The sequence below is a fragment of the Sarcophilus harrisii genome, chromosome 4, assembly GCF_902635505.1.
Source record: "Sarcophilus harrisii chromosome 4, mSarHar1.11, whole genome shotgun sequence".
In the NCBI taxonomy this organism is placed as follows: Eukaryota; Metazoa; Chordata; class Mammalia; order Dasyuromorphia; family Dasyuridae; genus Sarcophilus; species Sarcophilus harrisii.
The window spans coordinates 150,153,768-150,178,288 of record NC_045429.1 but is presented as its reverse complement, the minus strand read 5'-3'; the positions used below and the strand labels follow the sequence as shown (position 1 = coordinate 150,178,288).

General features: G+C 32.6%; 1 protein-coding gene across 1 annotated transcript in view; it reads left to right on the top strand.

The window, feature by feature from the left end:
- The window catches only part of PEX3 (peroxisomal biogenesis factor 3), a 58,280-nt gene that overhangs the window by 27,825 nt on the left and 5,934 nt on the right, over positions 1-24,521 (top strand). Inside the window, exons 6-9 of the mRNA XM_031937685.1 lie at positions 88-154; positions 261-315; positions 792-960; positions 9,738-9,808. Of these exons, the coding sequence (XP_031793545.1) occupies positions 88-154; positions 261-315; positions 792-960; positions 9,738-9,808 (362 nt within the window). The remainder of the gene's footprint in view (positions 1-87; positions 155-260; positions 316-791; positions 961-9,737; positions 9,809-24,521) is intronic.

Below are 24,521 nucleotides of genomic sequence, written 5' to 3'. Positions count from 1 at the left end.
AAATGTTACTAAATATAATGCAATATAATAAGAAAATGAAGACATTTGTGAATCACTTTGACTCAACTCTATTTTTCACTTTTGTAGACACTTCTTGCTCCTCCTGAAGTCCAACAGCAGTATTTATCAAGTATTCAGCACCTCCTAGGAGATGGTAAGATGTTAAGATGCTTATCTGAGAATTGACTAATTTCATTTTGTAGTAATGACAAATTACTAAAGAAATTGCTTGAGTTTTTGTTTTTGTTTCTTATCCATAGGTCTGACTGAATTGATCACTGTGGTTAAACAAGCTGTACAAAAAATTTTGGGAAGGTAAGACTAGCTTGATGAACTTATACTTTTTTTCCCTTTATATCTCTAGAATACTGATAGATTAAAAAAATTAATGAAAATAAATTTGGTGAGAGAGTCAACTTAACAAATAGTAATTCAGGTAACTATTACCTATAATATTTAGGTGAATCCTTCCTATTCCTTATAGCTCTTTCTTATTAAGGTAAATGTTTTATTATATTCAAAACTTTTTCATTTTTAGGGTAATGTGTCACTAGGGATTTTTTATATAAGCCCAGCAAACAGAATTATTTCACATACCAGCAATATCTATAATTACCACAGAACTTCTATTGTGAAATCCCTAAGAGCACTACTTTATTAAAATCTCTACTCTATTCATGGCCTGACTGTTAATCCTGTTTGTTAAAGTGTTTTGTTTAGTTTTTTTTTCCCCCCCAGCTAGCAAGTAGTGAAGAAAAGTATGTAAATGTATACCTTTTCTTTATTCCCAGTGTTTCCCTTAAACATTCTTTGTCCCTTTTGGAGTTGGAGCAGAAACTAAAAGAAATCAGAAAAATAACTGAACAGCATGCATCTTCATCATGGACTGATAAGACTGGATCCAAATCTTTACTATGTCAGTATATGATGCCAGATGAAGAAACTCCATTAGCAATTCAGGTGCTTGTTTCATTGCCCTTTTAACTGTACTGATTTTTGCCCTGATTTTTTTCAAATAAAATGTTGATTCAAATTTGTTTTTTTTCAACCTCTTAAAATTCAAATGTATGGATTTTTTAATCATTTAAAGATGGTATTATTAGATTTCAATCAAATCTCTAAGAAAACAAGAAATGTGCCAGCTATCACTTGGCAGAAAGATGCATGAGAAATACAGAATGAAATACATATTTTTAGACTTGGTCAATGTTTTGAATTATTTTCCTTGACAAAAGAAGGCTTCTGTTTCAAAACTCTGAAGGGAAAGAAAGCAGACTAATTTAAAATATTGTAGATTGATAATTACTATAGTTGTCTTCTACTAAAATAATACTTTAATGCTTGATTATAGAATGTAAATAATCTTGGGTTTTCAAAAGCTATACCAGGGAATACAAATTTTGACTGCCCATCAAGCTGGGAACATTTTGATTATGAACTCAACAACAAAATGTATTTGTTCTTGAGCCACCATCCTCATTATATTTAGAGAGATACTTTAATATAGATTGGCTGCAAGGTGATGAATTTTTTTCAATTTTGGAAACTTAAAATTTAGAGGACTTAAAAGTCCTATGCATCAGTGGAAGGAAAAAATGAAAACACTGATCCTTGAAAAATTGAAATATAGGATCTTAACATTGAAATCATTTCATGTTCTCATTTGAGAATAATAAGGTATCAAATTGGTTAATAAATATCAATTATGGCATATTTTATCTTTTGAGGAAAAAATGAGTATCAGAAAAATAATATTTTATTTTATCTATCTCTTTAAATATGTCTTTATAGAGAACATACCATCCTATTTATGCATTGTGTATATATCCATGAAGAATATTTATTAAATAACGATGAGTCTTTAAAAGATTTCTGCATATTCATGTTGGTTTATTTATATCTTCACACTTATTTTTTTGTTTTACATTTATTTAATTTTGAACATAGTTATTAAATGTGAACATTTCAGTTTATAAAGCTGAATAAATAAGATTGTTTATGAGATTGTACATGCTACTTTTTGTGTGCATGCTACTTTTGCTTTTAAGAGTATGTTGAATTTAATTCACTACTAAAATTGGCCATTTGTGTTTTCTTAAAGATTTTTCTATTGCCTTCTGTATTGTCTTTTTTTTTTTTTTTAATTTTTTGAGGCAATCAGGTTTAAATGACTTCCCTAGAGTATAATATATCTAGGAAATGTCAAGTATCTAAGACCACTTTTGAACTCAGGCCCTCCTGACTTCAGAGCCGGTGTTCTAGCCACCTACTTTCCCTTTCTGTGTTCTTATTAAATGTTTTATTGATGTTCTTTTTCTTTGGGTTCTTTTTTTTTTTTACATCTATATCATTGCCCACTGACTCTTCTTAATACATAAACAGAAGCCTTCTTTTGTCAAGGAAAATAATTCAAAGCATTGACCAAGTCTAAAAATATGTATTTCATTCTGTATTTCTCATGCATCTTTCTGCCAAGTGATAGCTGGCACATTTCTTGTTTTCTCAAGTTATGACTGGTCCCTGCATTGATCCAGAATTCTTTCTTCACATCTTTGTTGTTATCATGTAAATTATTCTCCTTTTTCTGTTCATTTCAATTTGTATCAATTCATACAAATTTTTCCAGCTTTCTCTGAATTCATCTTATTTATAATTTCATGCAGTGGAATGATATTCCACTATATTTATATGCCATTTTTTAGTGTTTCTTCAGTTGATGAACATCAGTTTGTTTCTGGTTATTTGTTAAAACAAAAAAAGTAGTGCTATAAATATTTAAGTACAACATGGAACATAATTAGTAAGATGTAGAGTATAGTTACAAATTGTTTTGATGGGGAATTTTTATTTTTTAATAAAATAAGGACTCTTTATTTCACATAATTTTGTGGGACAACTGGGAATTAGGGTCCTATTCAAATTAGGTGTAAACCCATATATCTTACATCATATAACCACAATAAGTTCCAATTGAATACATGACCTTGAAAGGGTCAGAGAAATCTTTCACAACTAGAAAAAGAATTTTTTCTTTTTTTATTGGCATTTTATTTTTCCAATTACGTGTAAAGGTAGTTTTTAATATTAATTTTTGTAAGATTTTGAGTTTCAAATTTTCCCCCTTCCTTTTTTACGTCCTCCCACCCCAAAGTAACAAGCTATTTGATAAAAGTTATACATGTATAATCATTTTAAATATATTACCATATTAGTCATGTTGTGGAAGAAAAATCAGAACACAAAGGAAAAACCATGAGGAAGAAAAAACAACCAACAAAAGGTGAAATTATTATGCTTCAATCTGCATTCAGTCTCCATAGTTCTCTCTCTCTCCAAAAGCATTTTCCATTTGAAATCTATTGGAATTGTTTTGGATCACTATATTGCTGAGAAGAGCCAAGTCTATCATAGTTGATAATCACATAATCTTGCTCTTACTGTGCAATATTCTCCTGGTTCTGCTCACTTTACTCAGCATCAGTTCATGTAAGTCCATAATTTTTTGAAATCAACCTGCTCATCATTTATAGAATAGTAATAATCCATTACATTCATATACCATAATTTATTTAGCCATTTTCCAATTGATGGTCATCAATTTGATTTCCATGCCACCACAAAAAACTCTACACACATTTTTCCATATGTGGGTTCTTTCCCTCTTGAAAGATCTCTTTGGGATACAGATCCAATAGTGATACTGCTGGATCAAAGAATATGTGTAATTTGATTGCCCTTTGTACATAGTTCCAAATTTCTCTGCAGAATGGCTGGATCAGTTTACAATTCACCAACAATGCATTAGTATCTGTTTTCCCATATCCCCTCCAACATTTAGCATTACCTTTTCCAATCTTAGCCAATCTGATAGATGTGAGAATATACTTCAGAGTTGTTTTAATTTACATTTCTCTAATCAATAGTGATATATGATGATAGATGACTTTAATTTCTTCATCTGAAAATTGTTCATATCCTTTGATCATTTTATCAACTGGAAAATGATCTGTATTCTTATAAATTTGACTCAGTTCTCTATAGTTCTCAGAAATGAGACCTTTATCAGAAATCCTAGCTATAAAATTATTTCCCAGCTTTCTGTTTCCCTTCTAATATTGTCTGCAATGTGTTTGTGCAAAACCTTTTTAACTTAATGTAATCCAAAATAGTGATTTTGCAATCTCAATATTTTCTCTATTTCTTGTTGTCATAAATTCTTCACTTCTCCAGAGATCTGACATGTAAACTATCTGAGGGAGAATTTTTAGTAACTTATAGGATGTATTTACACATTTTTCTCAGAATAGTTGGACCATTTCACAGTGTCATTCTCAGTGAATTAATGTGCCTATCTTCCCATATCTGATCCCCAAACTTCCACATTCATCTTTCATCATTTTTGCTAATCACGTTGAAGTGAAGTAAAACTCAAAAGTTGTTTAAATGTGTATTTTTGTTATTCTTAGTATTTTGATGTATTTTTCATATGACTATTGATAGTTTGTATTAGTTTATTTGGAAACTGTTCATATCCTTTGATCACTTATTAAATGGAGAAGGCTTTTAGTCTCATATATTTGCATCAGTTTCATATATGTCTTAGCAAAGAAATTTGCCATTAAGATTTCCCCTCAGTTTATTACTTTCCTGCTAATTCTGATCTGAATTTGTTTGTGCAAAAGCTTTTGAATGTTATGTGATTGAAATTATCTACTTTATCACCTGTGATTATTTCTATATATACTTAAGTACTCTCCTTCTGGACATAGGAAAAGTATTTCCTTTTCTTCTCTCTCTTGTATATCTAAGTCATATTCTATTTGGAGTTTATTGTTTTATATAACATAATATATTGGTCTAAACCTAATTTCTGGGGAACAGCTTTACAGATTGTTCGGTAGGTTTTGCCTTTACTGTAATTGTGTGTATCCTTGGGCTTATTGAATATTATACTACTGTGGTCATTTACTTCTGGAATATTTCTGCCTAATCTGTTCTTTTTTTTATGTTTGTCAGTCATTACCAAATCATTTTGATAATTATTATTTTGTAATGCAGTGTGAGATCTGTTACTACCAGGCCTCCTTCTTTTCTATGTTTTTTCCCATTATTTATCTTAAAATTCTTGAATTTTATTCCTTCAGATGAAGTTTTTTTTAATTTTGTTTCAACTCTGAGTTACCACTTCATATCTCTCAGACTTACTAAGATGAAAGGAAGGGATAATGATAAATATTGGAGGGGATTTGGGAAAACTGGCATATTAATACATTGTTGGCATAGTTGTGAAATGATCCAACATTCTGGAGAGCAGTGTTGAACTGTGCCCAATAGGTTATAAAACTCTGCATTACCCTTTGATCCAGAGTGTCTCTATTGAGTCTGTATCCCAAAGAGATCATAAAAGAGGGAAAGGGATCCACATGTTCACAAAAGTGTTTGTACTAGCCTTTTTTGTGATGGCAAGGAACTGGAAATTGACTGGATGCCCATTAGTTGGGAAATGACTGAATAAGTTATGACATATGAATGTCATAGAATATTATTATTCTTTAAGAAATGATGAGCAGGCCAATTTCATAAAGGCCTTGAAAGACTTACATGAATTGATACTCAGTGAAGTGAGCAGAACCAAGAGAACATTGTACACAGTGACAATAAATTATGTGATGATCAACTGTGATGAACTTGGCTCTTTTCAACAATGTGCTGATTCAAGGCAAATCCAATAGACTTGGGATGAAAAAGGTCATTTATATTCAGTGAGAGAACTATGAAAACTGAATGTGGATCAAAGCATTGTATTTTTATCTTTGTTGTTGTTGTTGTTTACTTGTGTTTTTTTTTTCTCATGTTTTTTTCCCTTTTGACCTGATTTTTCTTGTTCAGCATGGCAAGTATGCAAATATATTTAAAAGAATTGCCCATGTTTAACCTATATCAGATTGCTTGATATCTTGGGGAGGAGGTAGGTAAGTAAGGGAGAGAGAGAAATTTAGAACACAAAATTTTACAAAAATGAATGTTGAAAAATTTTTGTCTGGTATCTTTGATAGTTTGGTACTAAATCTGTAAATTAGTTTAAATGGCATTTTTCTTATATTAGCATGGCTTTACCTAATCTCTTCAACTATTTATGTCTTCATTTCCCTGAAGAATATTTTATAGTTTTATTTATGTAAATTCTGAGTACATTTTGGTAAATTGACTCTCAGGTATTTTATATATTTTTAATTATTTTAATGGAACTTATCAGCTGTTGTTTTGTTTGGAGAAGGAAATGGCAAACTACTCCAATGTCTTTGCTGTCCATAGGATCATGTAGAGTCATACACAACTGGAAGACTAAACAACAACAAAATTGATAAAGATATACAGAAAAACTAGTCGTTTCTTTGGGTTTATTTTTTATTATATATTACAACATAATTAATGTAGATTCATTGTTTCAGTTTCTTTTTAGCTGAATTTATAATATTCTATAAGTAATTTGTATGCAAATCATAATAATTTTGTTTTTCTTCTTTACCTATGCTTATTGCCTTAGTTTTGTTATCATGTCTTATTGCAATAACTAGCATTTGTAGAACTTTAATAAGAAGAGTGTGACAGGAGATTATTTATCTTGATTTTATTTTGCTATATGTATTATCTCAATCCTTAGAATAATCCTTTGAAGCTATTATTAGTTACATGTTATAGTTAAAGTAAGGGTTCAGACAGGCTTTAGAGAGGGTTAGAGAGATTGTGACATACCTAGATTCACACAGCTAAGATACTTATCTGAGGCAGGAATTTGGCTTCAAGTCTTCCTAACTTTAAGTCCAGCATTTTATCCACTATAGTGCTTAGTTGTCTAATTGATTATTGATTGATGGTATCATATACTGCCTTTCTTAGTATTTTTGCTGGGAAAATATCCATAAAAGACCATTCTAGGGAGAGATTCTTCAAAAACATCTTTATATGCATTTTAGGAATATGTCACTAGTCTTAAAAATATTCCCCCCCTCCTCTCCCTGTGACAAAACTTTTATAAGTATTTTGAATTGAATAAAAGAATTGTGTTGTGACAAAGTAGAAAATGAAATACAGCTTCTTTCCATTAAAAGTGGAGAATAAATGAAGGCAGCATGATAATAGTGGGGAAAAAAAAAACAGTAAAATAGAGATTCAGGGCATGAGTTCAAATCCTGTCTGTTGCTTATTACTTATGTTAAGTGATTAACTCTCAAGGCTTATTTTTCTGACTTGCTGTATGAGAGCTAGGTATCAGGTGATCACTTCTAGCTCTAGATCTATAATCCTATGACATAGGAAATGGCAGAACCCCATAGAGTATCTCCATTTATGGACTTTTTTAGAAATGATCAGGCTCTGGGGGGAAAACTCATGCAAATTTGCAAGAAAATACTTCACAAGTCAAAATGTTAATGATGTGCTTAGTACAAGAATTGATATCAGATATCTGCATAAGGCCATTCAGGTAAGTAACCCCATTCAGAGGTCTTAATTCATTACTAAGGTACACATGCTATTACTTACATGCTAACCAATATTAGTTAGACAATTAGGTGGTGATATAGCTTAGAGCACTCACCCTAAAGTTAGGAAGAATTCAATCCAGCCTCAGACACTGGCTTTATGACCCTCGACTACAAAATAGCGATAATAAAAACATTTACTTTGCAGAGCTGTTATGAAAATAAAATGATACAACATCTATTCGAGAGGACTTCAAACTTTTTAAATAGGGGGCCAGTTCACTGTCCCTCAGACTGCTGGAGGGCCGGACTATAGTAAAAAACAAAAATTTTGTTTTGTGGGCCTTTAAATAAAGAAAACTTCATAGCCCTGGATGAGGGGGATAAACGTCCTTAGCTGCTGCATCTGGCCCGTGGCCATAGTTTAAGGACCCCTACATTAAACTATAAACTTCTTCATTAGATTGTAAGCTTCTTGAGTACATGGATTGTCAAGGGAAGCTGAATAGAATGCTGACCTAGAGTCAAAATTTATATTCAAATCTGATCTTAGACACTAGTGGTATAAATCTCAGCAAGTCATTTAATCTTTGTGCCTCAATTTTCCTTAACTGTAAAATAGGAATAATAATAATAATAGTACTTACCTCACAGGATTGTTGTAAGGATCAAATGAGATAATAATTGTAAAGTGATTAGCACAATGTCTAGTGTATAATAAGCACTATTTGCAGAAGGTATTCCTTCCAGTTGGGTAAAGCTGCTTGAGACCAAATTATACAATCAAAAGACTGAATGTAGAAATAGAACAATATGCAACTTCCTAGTGGTATAATCTTAACGGATATTCCTAGATATATTGGCAAGATTAGTGTTAATTAGGAAAATCTCAGGAGGAGTGGGAGAATTAGCTTAATCTAGGGCAGAATTGGCAAAGCATTTAGATAAAAAAAAACAAAGATAGCCTCAGACTAAGCAAAATCAAAAGAGTAAAGATGTTTTCTCTAGTCTGAGACTAATAAGAAACTTATGCCAATCTGATTCCATGGCCAAGAATTCTGCCAAAGCTTGAGAACCAAAAATGCAAGAAGTCAAGGAGTTAATTTTTTGCCTAACCTGAAATTACTTCTCCCCAAACTGGTCTTGTTAATCGGGAGGCTTTTAATTCCTGCCTCCAGATGGCATTAATGATTCAAATAGTCCTTGGAGGAGCCCTACTGCCTTAACCTTTCATACCCAGTAATGTACCTATGAACTATAACTTTCCCCAAGGACTAGTAGAAGTTAGGGATAAATGTATAGCAAAGAATGTGCTTCCAGCTGTTGGGACACCAAATTTAATTCTTAAGTAATAGAGAAAATCCTCTACCACCCATTCAGCTAGTTTTCTGTGTAAGTTTCTTTGTGTAAATATTATGACAGTCTTGATCCTCATAGGGTTTTAACCTGGTAATTTGCTGCTATATTCCTATGCTTCAGAGTCTGTGTTTTGCAAGATGAATAAGGATAGGAATTTGACCTAAGATTTCACAGGTTTAGGTAACTCTCAGGTGAGGAAACAAACATTTAACAATTTAGCTCCTTTTCAACGTAGAGTATTAGAGAATTGCCTAAAACTCGGAGAAATTAAGTGACTGGGCCAGAATCACACACTGCCATTATGTCACATTTTGAATCCATGTTTTCCTTGTTTTTAATCTACTTTTCTATCTTCTACTTCTTGTTGCCCTTCTTAAGATTAATAAAAAGAAAAAAATATGGCTATAAAGTTTATATTATGTAGAAAAATCTTCCAGGCTTATAAGTCCATCCATATGATGTCAAATTCTGGATTTTATTACCAATAGCTTTCTCAAAGATGGCAATGTCCAAAAATATAGGTGATGAAAAAAAAACTGTACTTATTGAAAATCCAGTGTTTTTATTGTTAACTAAGCTGCTAGGCAATATGAAGAATACTTCAAGTTATGAGCTAATAAATGTTTTTTTTTTTTTGTATAACCATCTTGAATAAGAGAATAAATTGAAGATCTGTAAGGTATGAGCCAGCTTTTAAAAACTATGCTTCTGTATCTTTTAGTTATGGTTTGTAAATACGCATACATTAGACTTGAATGTGTATGTAAATAATTTCTTCTCTAAACATTGGTTTGATATTGACAAATTTTCTTTGAAAATTTTAAATTTTTAAATCTGATAATTTTATTTGATTAGCTTCTTAAATAACCTAAAATATGGCCTTTCTTTTTTTAGGCTTGTGGTCTCACAGCAGGAGATATTACTACTATTAAACTACTTAATGAAACAAGAGATATGTTGGAAAGGTATGTGTATCCTGCATATTAAAAAGTAAATTATTGAATTTTGGGTACTTTAAAGCTTCAAAAAATAGTATAAATTGAATTGAATTTTCAAGTTGATTTCCAAGATTGAATTGTAGGATCCCAAAAGTATAAAGATATAACTATTCTGTTTACTAACTCCAGACATAATATCACTTAAACATTGGAGATGGATGTGTTCTTAAATGTTTTCAGGCATAGAGATTCTATGCCATATTTAACTAATTTGTTTCATACTTAGTCATTCTTCATGTCTGAAAATTCTTCTTTCATCTAAATCACTCATCATTTAAGTCTGTTTGTAGTTGTCTACAAACAGTAGACTCTTCATATTTCATTGTAGGCATTTTCTCCATCAGTACCAAATCACAATCTACCTTCTCATCCTATGCTCGTACATATTTATGTACTAGCATAGTTTCCACAGAGTGTCCACCCCACATGCTTGAGCTCTTTCTCTGTATCTTTTACCTTTGTAGTTATCAGATGGTACCTCTCAAGGATATGTTTTTGGAGGGTTTTTGTTTGTTTGTTTTATATGTAATCTTAGAGTTTGGTAAACTTGAGCTCTTTAGCTTTGGCAGCAGCAAATCTTGGCAAATTGTACTTAGTGATATACACTCACAAAAATCTCCTTAGGAAATAAGAATATAGAAATTTTAAACACTTAGAATTAAGCTGCAATTTGAGAGGAAGATAGAATCAAATTAGAGGAGCGAGAAGAAATATTTTTGCCTAGCTCCCCCAGTATCCCTCCTCCACAATGACCTAGAAAATACACCAATCAAATTCTGATTGGGAAAGCTAAGAAAAGCGAGTCATTTTTCCATCCCAGGGTAGAATGAGGAGATAAAGAGTGAAGACCTGCAGATATGGGAATGAAGAGCTAATCAGGAGAGCAGCACAGGGGTATTCCAGTGTCTAAATATAGAAAGAGAACAAAGACAAACACTTGTGCAGTTAACATCTAGGTAGAAAAAGATTCCATGGCATCCCTGAACTCAATGGTCCATTACCCTATTCAGGGTCACAGATCCAGGATGGAAGGGAATAGTTACAGATAAGTTTGTCCCAACTGTCTATTGGGCAAGGAACAAGTTCCAGAAATGTAACTCGGTAGCTCTGAGCCAAGGAATAGATTGCTGACTCAGTCATTATCTTGATGAATAGTGACTTTAATATTGGTGATTAGTCTTTATCTCAGACTGTAGTAGAATAACAAGATAAAAGTACCAGATCAAAGGGGAGCCATCAGTTCAGTCATTATGAATCTGCAAAACCTACCAGGGGGCTAACATTCATTGACTCTAACAACAATCTTCTGAAACCCAACCATCTACAAGCCAACAGCTAAATGTGTTATCAGGAATTTGCCAGGCTTATATCAAGGGGGTAGTAAACAAACCTCTCTCTATGTCAACCAGTTTGCAAACACTCAAAACTTGTAGGTCTCCAGACTGAGCCTAGATATTTCCCCCCTGCCCACAAAAGTATGCAGAACTTAGCACTAATATCAAGTCTAAAATCAAAAAGCAGTCTGGAAGAATGAGCAAACAAAAAAAACAAAAAAAAAAAAAAAAAAAAAAAAACAACCTGGTTATAAAGAATTACTATGGTAATAGGGAAGCTAAATATATAAACACAGAAGATAACTTGAAAATTTATTGAAGCAAAGCCTCAAAGAAAAAATGCAGAATATATTCCAAAAAGAATTCCTAGAAGAGTTAATGAGTGTTGTTTAATGCAAAAAAAAAAAAAAAAAAAAAAAATCTTTTAATATTTAAGAGCCAAATGAGAGTGGCAAAGAAAAAAATGAAAAAAGAAATGAGAGCTGTGGAAGAAAGAAAAAGAAAGATAACAGCTTAGAAGGATATGTACAAAACTTTACTGAAGAAAATATTACTTTGAAAACTATAATTGGGTCACTTCCGGCCAAGATAGTGGAGAGGAGGCACACAGCTGTGTAAGCTCTGCGTTTTCTCTCAGAATTCATTTCATGACAAGCCTCTGAATTAATGCTTGACTGAAAAAACACACACACACACACACAAATAGTTACCAAGAGAAGACATCCTTGAAATTCGCCAGGAAAGGTCTGTTTTTGCTCGAGGGCGGGGAAAGTTTTAGATCGGGTGCAGGCTGAGGGCAGCAGCAGCAGTGAAAGCCCAGCAGGCAGAGCTCACAGCCGAGCAGACCTGAGGTGGGGGTGTGATCTCAGCTGTCTGTGGAGAGAGCTTTGCTACAGGATTGGATATTTTGCCCTGACAGCAAGTCAGTAGCCCAGCAGAGAAGCTAAAAACACTTGGGGGTGAAGAATACAACTCCAAACAACTGGAATTTCTCGGAACCTGGACACCCCTCCCCCACAGCATCTCAGCACACTCTCAGAGTGCAGGCACAGCACAGTCCTGATAGTGCCTCGCTGCTGCCCCCCTCAACCTGTAGAGGAAGCTCGGTAACACCATCCACCCCCTCCCCCAAAAAAAGCAGATTCCATTTTGGGGTATTTTCTTTTTTTCTTTGCTAGTTTGTCTTTGATTCTTCTCTGACAAAATGAGCAAAAAATTGAAAAGGACCTTAACCATTGACAGCTTCTATATGGATAGAGAGCAGACTATAAACCCTGAGGAGAATAAAAACAGACTATCTCCAGGTGAATCCCCAAAGGAGGAGATAATCTGTTCCTCAGCACAGATGAATCTCATAGAAGAAATTAAAAAGGTTCTCACAAGAGAGCTAGAAGAAAGATGGGAAAAGGAGAGGGAAGCTTAGCAAGAGAGTCTGGAGAAGTCATCCCACTCATTTAAAGATAGAGTGGATAAAGAAATCAAATCCTTGAAAAATAGGATTAGTGAACTAGAACCAGAAAATAGCTCTCTAAAAAATAAAATTGGCGAAATGGAAAAAAATTCCATAGAACACAACAACTTAATTGGACAATTAGAAAAAAGATAAGAAAAAAGTGAGTGAAGAAAATACTTCATTGAAAATCAGAATCGAACAAATGGAATTGAATGACTCGAGGAGACAAGAAGAATCAGTCAAGCAAAACCAAAAAAAAAATCAAACAATGGAAAAAATGTGAAATACCTTCTTGGGAAAACAACAGACCTGGAAAATAGATCTAGGAGAGACAATCTAAGAATTATTGGACTCCCAGAAAAATATGATGAAAAAAAGACCCTGGACACTATTTTCCAGGAAATTATCAAAGAGAACTGCCCAGAAGTCATAGAAACAGAGGGTAAAAGAGACATTGAAATAATTCATCAATCACATACTGGAAGGGATCCTAAAATCAAAACACCAAGAAATATAGTGGCCAAATGCCAGAACCCTCAGACGAAGGAAAAATTCTGCAATCAGACTTCCAAGAAAATATTTTAATGATCTAGAAAAAATAACAACAAAATTCATATGGAATAATAAACGGTTGAGAATCTCAAGGGAATTAATGGAAAAAAAAATCAAATGAAGGTGGCCTAGCTGTACCTGATCTAAAATTATATTATAAAGCAGCAGTCACCAAAACCATTTGGTATTAGCTAAGAAATAGATTAGTTGATTAGTGGAATAGATTAGGTTCACAAGACAGAATAGTCAACTATAGCAATCTAGTGTTTGACAAACCCAAAGATCCTAACTTTTGGGATAAGAGTTCATTATTTGACAAAAACTGCTGGGATAACTGGAAATTAGTATGGCAGAAATTAGGCATGGACCCACACTTAACACTATATACCAAGATAAGATCAAAATAGATCCATGATTTAGGAATAAAGAACAAGATTATAAATAAGTTAGAGGAACATAGGATAGTTTATCTCTCAGACTTGTGGAGGAGGAAGAAATTTGTGACCAAAGATGAACTAGAGACCATTACTGATCACAAAATAGAAAATTTTGATTACATCAAATCAAAAAGCCTTTGTACAAACAAAACTAATGCTAACAAGATTAGAAGGGAAGCAACAAACTGGGAAAACATCTTCATAGTTAAAGGTTCTGATAAAGGCCTCATTTCCAAAATATATAGAGAATTGACTCTAATTTATAAGAAATCAAGCCATTCTCCAATTGATAAATGGTCAAAGGATATGAACAGACAATTTTCAGATGATAAAATTGAAACTATTACCACTCATATGAAAGAGTGTTCCAAATCACTATTGATCAAAGAAATGCAAATTAAGACAACTCAGATACCACTACACACCTGTCAGATTGGCTAAGATAACAGGAAAAAATAATGATGAATGTTGGAGGGGATATGGGAAAACTGGGACACTGATGCATTGTTGGTGGAGTTGTGAATGAATCCAACCATTTTGGAGAGCAATCTGGAATTATGCCCAAAAAGTTATCAAATTGTGCATACCCTTTGATCCAGCAATGCTACTACTGGGCTTATACCCCAAAGAGATACTAAAGAAGGGAAAGGGACCTGTATGTGCCAAAATGTTTGTGGCAGCCCTGTTTGTAGTGGCTAGAAATTGGAAAATGAATGGATGCCCATCAATTGGAGAATGGTTGGGTAAACTGTGGTATATGAATGTTATAGAATATTATTGTTCTGTAAGAAATGACCAGCAGGGTGAATACAGAGAGGCTTGGAGAGACTTACATGAACTGATGCTGAATGAAATGAGCAGAACCAGGAGATCATTATATACTTCAACAACAATACTGTATGAAGATGTATTCTGATGGAAGTGGATTTCTTTGACAAAGAGACCTAACTCAGTTTCAATTGATCAATGATGGACAGAAGCAGCTACACCCAAAGAAAGAACACTGGGAAATGAATGTAAACTGCATTTTTGTTTTTCTTCCTGGGTTATTTCTACCTTCTGAATCCAATTCTCCCTGTGCAACAAAAGAACTGTTCGGTTCTGTACACATATATCGTATCTAGGATACACATTTAACATATATAGGACTGCTTGCCATCTTGGAGAGGGGATGGAGGGAGAGAGGAGAATAATCGGAACAGAAGTGAGTGCAAGGGATAATGTAAAAAATTACCCTGGCATGGGTTCTGTCAATAAAAAGTTATAATAATAATAATAATAAGAAGAAGAAAACTGTAATTGGCCAAATTGAAGCTAATGAGTTCATGAGATATAATAACTGACAAAACAAAGTCAAAGACCAAAAAGTAGGGGGAAAATGTGAAATATCTCATAGGAAAAACAACTTTCCACTTGGAAAACAGATCAAGGAGACATATTTTAAGAAACACTGAACTAACTGAAAGCTATGAATAAAAAGAGCATAAATATTGCATTTTAAAAAACCATAAATGAACACTGTCCAGATATCTTAGAACCATAGGTCTAGGTAGAAATTAAAAGAATTCACTGATCATCCAAAGAACTCCCAAAATGAGACTCAATAATATAGCCAAAAGGCATAGCTCCCAGATTAAGATAAGAAAATACTGCAAACAGCCAGAAAGAATTCAAGTCAAACATAAGTCAAGATCACATAAGATTTAGTTGCCACTACTATATAGGTTAGAGAGCTTAGAATATGATATTCCAAAAGTCAAAAGATTTAGATTTAACAATCAAGAAGAACCAACTCAGAAAAATTTGGTATTATCTTACTGAGGGGAAAATGGATCTTTAATGAAATAATGGACTTTGAAGTATTCTCCACGAAAAGACCAGAGTTGAGAAGAAATAACTCAAACACTATACAGGAGAAGTATAGAAAAAAGATAATCATGAATGAGGAATCATAAGGAATCGAACAAGGTTAAATTATTTACATTCTTAAATGGGGAGATGATGCATGTTACTCTTTAGAACATTGTCAACAACAGAAGCTTTAGAGGAAATATAGACCAGAGAATCTCAGTGTAAATCTATTATGCCTAGATAATCTCAATAAAATTGGGGAGCCGAAGCAAGGAAAAATGGGGGGGGGGAATTATCTTATAAAATGAGGTACTCAAGGCTAAGTTTATATAATAGAAGGAGCAGTGGCGGGAGCAGATAACACTTGAATCTCACATCTGAACTACTTAAAAGGGGGAAGACTATATATATCTACCTACATACATAGTTGAGTACAGAATTATACCCTAACAATCGAATAGGGAAATGGCTAACAGGAAGTAGAAGGATAGAATAAGAAGAAAGGTAGGGAGACAGTGATCAGGAACAAAATAGGCCCTTGAAGAGACTGGGTAAAAAAGAGAAAGATAAGAAAAAGAAAATAGCATGGAAGGAAATATACAATAAGCAGTAATAACTGTGAATGTGATAAATTCACCTATAAAACAGACCAGAATGGCAGAATGAAACAATGTTCTTTAAAATGAAAATGTTTCGCATAATTGCATATATATATACACATACATATACACTCTTCAAGGAGTGGAGAAAATTTGAAACTCAAAATTTAGAAAAACAAATGTTAAAAATTTAGTCTACATGTAGTTTAGAAAAAAATAAAAAATTAAATTTTAAAAAAAGAAATTACCAGTATTATAAATGAAAAAAGAATTTATTACCAGTGAAGAAAAAAAAAATAAAAAAGCACTTATTAGGAACAATTTTGCCCAACTGAATATCAATAAAACTGGCAATCTAAATGAAATTGATGAATATTTGGAAAAATATAAATTACCCATATTAGCAGAACAGGTAATAAAATGCTTAACCTATATTAGACAAAGAATTAAACAAGCCACAAATGAACATCTTCCTACCTTCCCCTCCTATCCCCAGAAACAAAACCCAGGACTGGATGAATTTATAAGCATTTCATAGTTGTCCTTCAATTCTGAAAAACCACCAAAATGAAATCACTGTATTGGAATTAAGTTACAGTATGTCTGACTGTGGCTGATCAGACCAATACAAATTGGGAAGGCACTACAGCACAAATAGGCTACATGGACACTGAGGAGAGATGCTTCTAAATTTGCTTATCTCATGTTTCTTTTGAGCTACTTCAGTTCTGCTTCATTCATAGAGCACGGTGCCTTCTTTGAAGGTGAGCATATTGTTTTAGTAGGTCCAGTTTCTCCCACATCACCCAATCAATACCAAAATTGTATCATTTCTTCTGACCTCCATGTAAGTACTTGCTTTGTATTGAGTTCTTTATAAAATAATTTTTTAAGCAAATTGAGTTTGGAATCTGAACAGCATAGCTATCCCATCAGAGTTGTGTTCTCTGCAGTAGTGTTTAGATACATGAAAGTTTAACTTGAGAAAGAACTTATGCTGTGTGTATATCATCATCTGTGTGTATATCCTTTAAAAAGATAAGGTTAAGGTAAGTGAACTTATCCAATAACTTCACAATATTCAGAATTTCTCCATTTGCTGTAACCAGTGCTTCCATGTATGACTAGTGTAGTACTAGCTGATAGAAAATCTTTGTTTTCTTGGTGTTAATTGTTATCACAAAAAACAAGCTCAAAATTTGCAAAAACAATCGAGAATCAATCCATATTTTTTTATGTCAGCTTCAGAGTCTGCATTAAGTGCACACACACAAAAAAGTGTGAACAAAAAAAAAAAAATCTTGCACCAACTCTCCTTCTACTTAAGTCATTGATTGTAGCCCTTTCAAGGTAAATAATTTACCATCTCTGATAACTAATCTTGATGCTGTTTTCATCTTCATTGAAGGCATCCAAGAACATCACTGAAAACATTATACTAAAAAGCATGGGAGCAAGAACACAGCACTGCTTCATTCCATTGGTGGCTGGGAAAGCATGACAGAATTGTTCATTATCCAGAACCTATTCAAGCATGCCATTATGGAATTAATATACAACTTTGGGCAACAAAATTTTGCCATATTTTTTCAGAAGCTCTCATAACTGACATTATCAGAGGCCTTGGTTATATCAAAGAACATTGTATACAGATTTCCATTCTCCTTCTGGCATTTCTTCTGGGGTTGTCAGACAATAAATAGTTATTCCTTGACTCTTTCTGAAGCAAAGAATCAGCCTACTAAGGAGGACTTTGGCTAGAATCTTGCCAACAATGACAAAGTGATAGATCTGTGATTATCACAGGATAATATATTTACTTTACCATTATAGAAAATGGACAATGGAGGCATCCTCTATCTCCAAGGGGATAACCTCCTCTTGCCATATAACTCAAATTCAGTCAGCTTTGTATGAGCAGTGGTTCCCTACCTTATACATCTCAGCTAAATAGAATCAGCATGAGGCACTTTGCCAAATGAGAAGAACCTAATGACATGTTAAGCCTCTTCTTCAATTGGAAATTTGGCTAGAGAGTGATTGACTTCAGCCTGGAGTAAACAGTCAATGGCCTTAATATTGTTTGATAACACTGTTCAAAACACTATGGAAGTATTCAATTCATCTCTTCAGGATCATATCCTTATCACTGATCAATGAGGCTTTATTAGCACTGACTAGCTGAAAGGCATGATAGGTCTTAGGCTTAATAAATAACCTTCAGGGCATCATAAAAACTCTTTGAATTGTTATTGTCAGTGTGAAATTGAATTTCCTCTGCCTTTTTTACTGAGCCAAAAATTCTATACCTCTCTTAACTTTACTTCCCCTTTACCTTTGATGGAGTTAAATTCTGCTTTCTTAAAGATAGATGAACTATCCTGCTGGCAAATCCAATGTAGATCTCATTTTTTATTTAAGCAGTTTCTTAATTTTCCCGTCATTTTTATCAAATTAGTCTTAATGTTTTATGAGTGTTCTGACCCAAATAAATAAATGTAGTGCTGTATACCACATCTCTGAAAGCTGCCTTTTCTGTTCCATTATTGTCAGCCTTGTATTGGATCAGCTTTCCCTCCAAGTAAGCAAGCACTGTAATCTGTTGGCATTAAGTCTTCTGGTACGGGCCACCACTTTTGTTGAATGCAAATATTTAGCTTAGAGAGGATGTCTGTGATCAGTCCAGGATCCTGTCATATATAGCCTTTATCACTCTTCTACTTTGTCTCTTCTTCTTATAATGATATGGTCTATTAAATGCTAGCATTTGCTACAAAGGTGCATTTGTGAAATTTTGTTGTGTTTAGGGAAACAGAAGACAGTTGTTGTTAATGAGTTCATGAAATTTAGAAGTCTTCAGTAATAAGTACCCATTGCTTTTTTTCCAAATCTCTTCCTCCCAAGAACTCCCTGCCATGTCTGGTAGTCTGTAGCTACTCTTTCATTAAAGTCATCTAAAGTTATAAGCTTGTTTTCTTTCAGCACATTGATAATAAACATTTAAAATGAAACATTTAAAGAACAATTAATTATATTATTATGTAAACTATTTGAAAAATAGCCAAAGAAGACTTCCTATCTTCTTTCTTTGACATAAATATGATCTTGATATCTAAACTAGGGAGAGTCAAAACAGAAGGGGAAGAAAGAAAGAAAGGAAACTTTAGACCAGTTTCTCTCATAAACATTGTTGCAATATGTCACAAAAATTATATACTATAACTAGACTGGATTTATACCAAGAATGCAAATCTAGTGCAATATTAGGAAAATTGTAAGCCTAATTGCCCATATTAATAAAAAGAATTTTTAAAATGTACAACACTCATTATTTTAGAGGGAAAAAAAGCTTTTGATAAAATCAAATAATTCTTGTTGAAAACACAATAAAGCATAGGAATAAATGAAGCTTTCCTTTAATAAGTATATTTAAAATCAATAGCATTATCTGTAATAAAAACACTCTAGCAGCTTGTCCAGTATGAGCAGGGGTAAATCAAGGATATCCATTACCATTTACTATTCAATAATATATTAGAAATGCTAATCATAGCAATGAGAAAAAGAAACTAAAGGATTAAACATAAGCAAAAAGAAAATAAAACTAGCACTTTTTATAGCTAATGTGATCGTTTATTTAGAGAACATCAACTAGATAACTTAACTGAAACAATTTCAACAAACTTGCAGGATACAAATGATATCCACAGAAATCTTCCACTTTTCTCTATATTATCAATAAAATATAGCAGTAAAATATAGAGAGATTCTATTTAAAATAATCATAGACAGTATAAAATACTTGGAGGTCTACTTGCAAAGACATACATAAAATTTTATTAACATACTCATAAAACATTCTTTACATAAAGGCAGATGTACAAAATTAGAAGTTTAATAATTACATATGGATACACTTAGCCAGCATAATGAAACTGACAATACTGCTTAGATTAATTTATTTATTCAATGCCGTGCTAATCAAACTATCAAAGGACTACTTTATAGATGTAGCATAAATGGAAACAAAATTAACTGAAGGGATAAAATGTCAAAAATGTCAGGGAAATCAGTTTTTGGAAAATATAAAAAATGGCCTATCAGTACCTAATTTCAAACTAGACTACAAATCTCTTTAAGTGTCAAAATAACTTGACACTTAATAAGAAATGAAGGATGGTCAGTGGAAAAGATTAGGCAGAAGTAAGCCTTTACAATAAACTAGTATTTGATAAGCCCCAAAATCCTAGCTTATTGGCCCAGAAATTTAGTATTTAACCAAAAAAATTGGAATAACTGTAAAATAGCCTGGCAGAAACTAGTTTTAAATCAATATCTTGCATCTTATACCAAGATAAACTCCAAAAGGGCACATGACTTGTACATTATAAGCAAGAGGAATGTGAAAGAAATTATCAGTGAAATCTTTGGAGAAGAGTCCATCATCAAATTAATAGAATGCTCTGCAACAAGTAAAATGGAAACTTTGAATTACATAAAATTAAAAAAGGGTTGCTCAAACCAAACCAATGAAACTAAAATTAGAAGAAAAGCAGGAAATTGGGAAAAATATTTGCAGTAGGTTTCTCTGACAGAGATTTCATTTCTAAGATATATAGGGACTTGTGTCAAATTTCTAAGAATAAGAGTCATTCCCCAATTGATAAATGGTCAAAGGATATGACTTGGCAGTTTTTAGAAGAGGAGATCAAGATATCAGTAATAGCCATATGAAAAAATATTTTAAATCTCTAATAATTAGAGAAATGCATACTAAAGCAACTCTGACATTCTACCTCATACCCATAAGATTGACGAAGTTGGGGGAAAAAAAAAGGAAAATGACAAATGTTACAGAGATTGTTTTCTAAACACTATTTATGAAGTTGTGAACAAGTTCAACCATTCAGAACTATGCCTAAAAAGCTTTTAAACTATTAATCCATACCTTTTGTCCTATACATTTCACTACTAGAATTACATTCTAAAGAGATCAAAGAAGAAAAGAATACATATATACAAAAATATTTGTAGCAGCTCTCTTTGTAATCGCAAAGAATTAGAAACAGAGAATGTTCATCAATGGGGGAATGGCTGAACAAATTATAATTGGGATTGAAAACTCATATATATAAGAAATTATGAAAGCAGATGATTTCAGAAAAATCTGGAAAGATACTATGAACTGATACAGAATAAAATGAGCAGAATCAAAACAATTTATACAACAGCAACAATATCATAAAGTCACTGAACTCTGAAAGAATTAAAGGTTCTAAGCAACCCAGTTATTAACCCTGATTTCAAAGAACTCAGGATAAGTACAAATTGAAGCATATGTTCTTCTTTCCTTTCTTTTTTATATAGCTAGTATGAGTATTTCTTCCATATGACTAAACATGTTTGCAATGAGATTTGTTTTTCTTGCCTTCTCAAAGGGGAAGGAAGGGAAGAATTTGGAACTGAAAATAAAAATGGAAAACAAAAATTGTATCATAAGGATGTTAAAAGATTACATATTTTGATCATATTGGGAAAACTTTGGCACAGAAACAAGAACATAAATAATTACTCATATACATAATTAGTTCATTCAATTGATTATTTTGCATTTTGAATTTAACTTTGATTTCTCATAATGAGTTTTACATACCTGCCTGAGAATACCCAAGGCCAAGGTTATTGAGAAGAGAAGACATACATAAAAGTAGACTTTGAGAATTAAAATATAAACAGTGAAAATATCTTAGGAAAGAGGAAATAAAGGATTCATACCTTTCTCAGGACCCCATTAGACTCTTCTTGTTAATATGTAGTGAAGCCCCTGCAAAGGCAGAAAAAGCAAAAGAATTTCTGAACCTTGGTCCAAAGAACAAGTAAAACATATATAAGGAAGTATAAGGAACAAGGCAGAAAGAGACTTCCAGAGCTCCATGCTAAAGAGCAAAGAACACAAATAGCCCACCCAAAAAGCCTATCTCCTTAATGTGATTGTGAGGATGTATGTACATATATATGTATGTGTGTATCTATATATGTCCAAAATCTGATAATGTCCTTGGAATGTCCATCACTTGGTACTTTTTAGAGACTTTTGCTTTTCCTTTCATTGTTTTTCAATGTTCTATGAGCTCTATGATAGTATGAGTATTAATATTTTGTGATATTAGTATCCTTCCTCTGTACTACTCCATGGTATTTTACATATTCATTTATATTCTAAATCAGCCTTGGGTGCCATATCTATCTTCTGAACATGGGAGATCCAGTTGAGACAATTTTCAGACTTCATAAATTAAACTTGAACAAGAAATGGTGATAATCAAATTCAAAATGTTGGACTTTTCTATCTCTTTTTAAAATCTATTTATTGATGGCTCATTTAAATCGATTGAAGCTATTGTAGTTGTCAGTGTCATCTTATATTTTGTCTTTTTTTCAAATGTGATTTTTATTTTGATCTTTGTTTTAACTTGTGGCTGATATGGTTATACACCAACAGTTAATTCTGACTCCCACATAAGTAACTAGTTATTCCCTGTCTCATAAGATGTATATGATCAGATTTACTTTTTGTAATGTTGTCTGTCCATTGCTTGTCATATCTAGAAGCTTCTGACTCTTCTTTAAGAAAACATTCATAATAGAGAAATGTGAGGTTTCTGAGTAGTCTGTATAATTCTTTGATCTGTTCCCACCTTTGCACTGAAGTTACTAAGCAACAGTTTTGTACTGGCTTGTTTTGAAAGTTTATGCCAAGTTCATGATTTCTGTATTCTTTGCAGTGGATATTAAACTTAAGCTGCATTCATCATCAACCCTGCAGTTTGAAGTGATCAAGAATTCCATGAAATGATCATTTTTATTGCCTTTGGACACATAATAAACAACTGTGCCAGTTTTTTGTTATATATACATACATGCATATATATGTATGTGTGTATGTGTATATATGTTTCCCCAGTTACATGTAAAAACAGTTTTTAATACTTTTTAAAATTTTGAGTTCCAAATTCTCTCTCCCTGTCTCCTTATCCTCCTGACCCATTGAGAAAGCAAAAAATTTGTTATGAGTTATATATGTGCATTCATGCAAAACATATTTCCATATTAGTTGTATTGTGAAAGAAAACACAGATTAAAATTTTTTTAAATCCAAGAAAATTTAAACAAAAAGTATGCATCAGTCTGCATTCAGATTTCATCAATTATTTCTTTGGAGATGGATAGTATTTTTCATCATAAGTTCTTCAAAATTGTCTTGGATCATTATATGGCTGAGAATAGCTAAGTCATTCACCCCTGATAATCATAAAGTATTGTTACTTGTATACTGTTCTATTCTGTACACTGTTCACTTTGTATTCATGTAAGTCTTTTCAAGTTTCTCTGAGATCATCCTGCTCATCATTTCTTATGGTAGCACAATAATATTCCATCAAAATCATGTGCCATAACTTGGTCAGCAATTTCTCAGGTGTTGGGCATCCCCTGAATTTCTGATTCTTTGCCACTACTGAAAGACCTGTTATAAATATTTCTGTACATATAGGTCCTTTTCCTTTTTTGTTTCTTATCTCTTTAGGATACACCACTAGTGGTATTACTTAGTATAAAAGGCCAACTTCTTTTTCTACCTGTCTTGGGCAATCTATAAGCTCTTCCCTCACATAATCTTCTTATCTTCTGATTTCATTTATTATAAATATCTCCATATTTAGCAAAATAATAATTATCTCTACTGACATTTATATATAGTACTTAGGTCTGATCTATTAAATTCAAATGGAAATAGGGCCTTTAAACCATATATAAAGATGTTTAAGGGCCTCCTTTTATTAACATATTAACATTATCTTTATTCTATTATGTATTTCTTTGTTTTGTTAAATATTTCCCGATTATATCTTAATCTAATTTAGATCACATTTAGGAGTGTTGTGAGCCTTATGGAGCCTGTGCAGTTACATGTCTGACTAAATAGCTCATTTTATCTTCATAGAAATTTTGTGAGATGAATTCAGTCTATATTATTATCCCTTTTTGTACATAGAAACTAAAATTGAAGAAGCTTAAATAATTTGCTCAGGGTTATATAGCTAGTATTTGAGATGGAATCCAAACCTAAGTCTTCTTGACTCTTAAAAATCTGAACAGCCACCCAAAAGATCATCCTGCTTTCATTTGCTCATCTGTCCAATCTGTCATTTTTTTCACAACCAAATTCAACTCCTTACATATCGATTTAGTCATTATTTATTTCTACTCAGACTTTTCCAGTATCTCTTTACTGTCAATTGAATAAAGTTCATACTCTTTCACCTAGCATTCAAAGGCTTTGTCTTGCAATCCTTCTGTATTCCATGTACTCTTTTCTGTAACTAAACTATATGCACTGTGCTTTCTAAAATTATAATCTTAAAGATCATAAAGCAAAGATATCTAAGATTATGA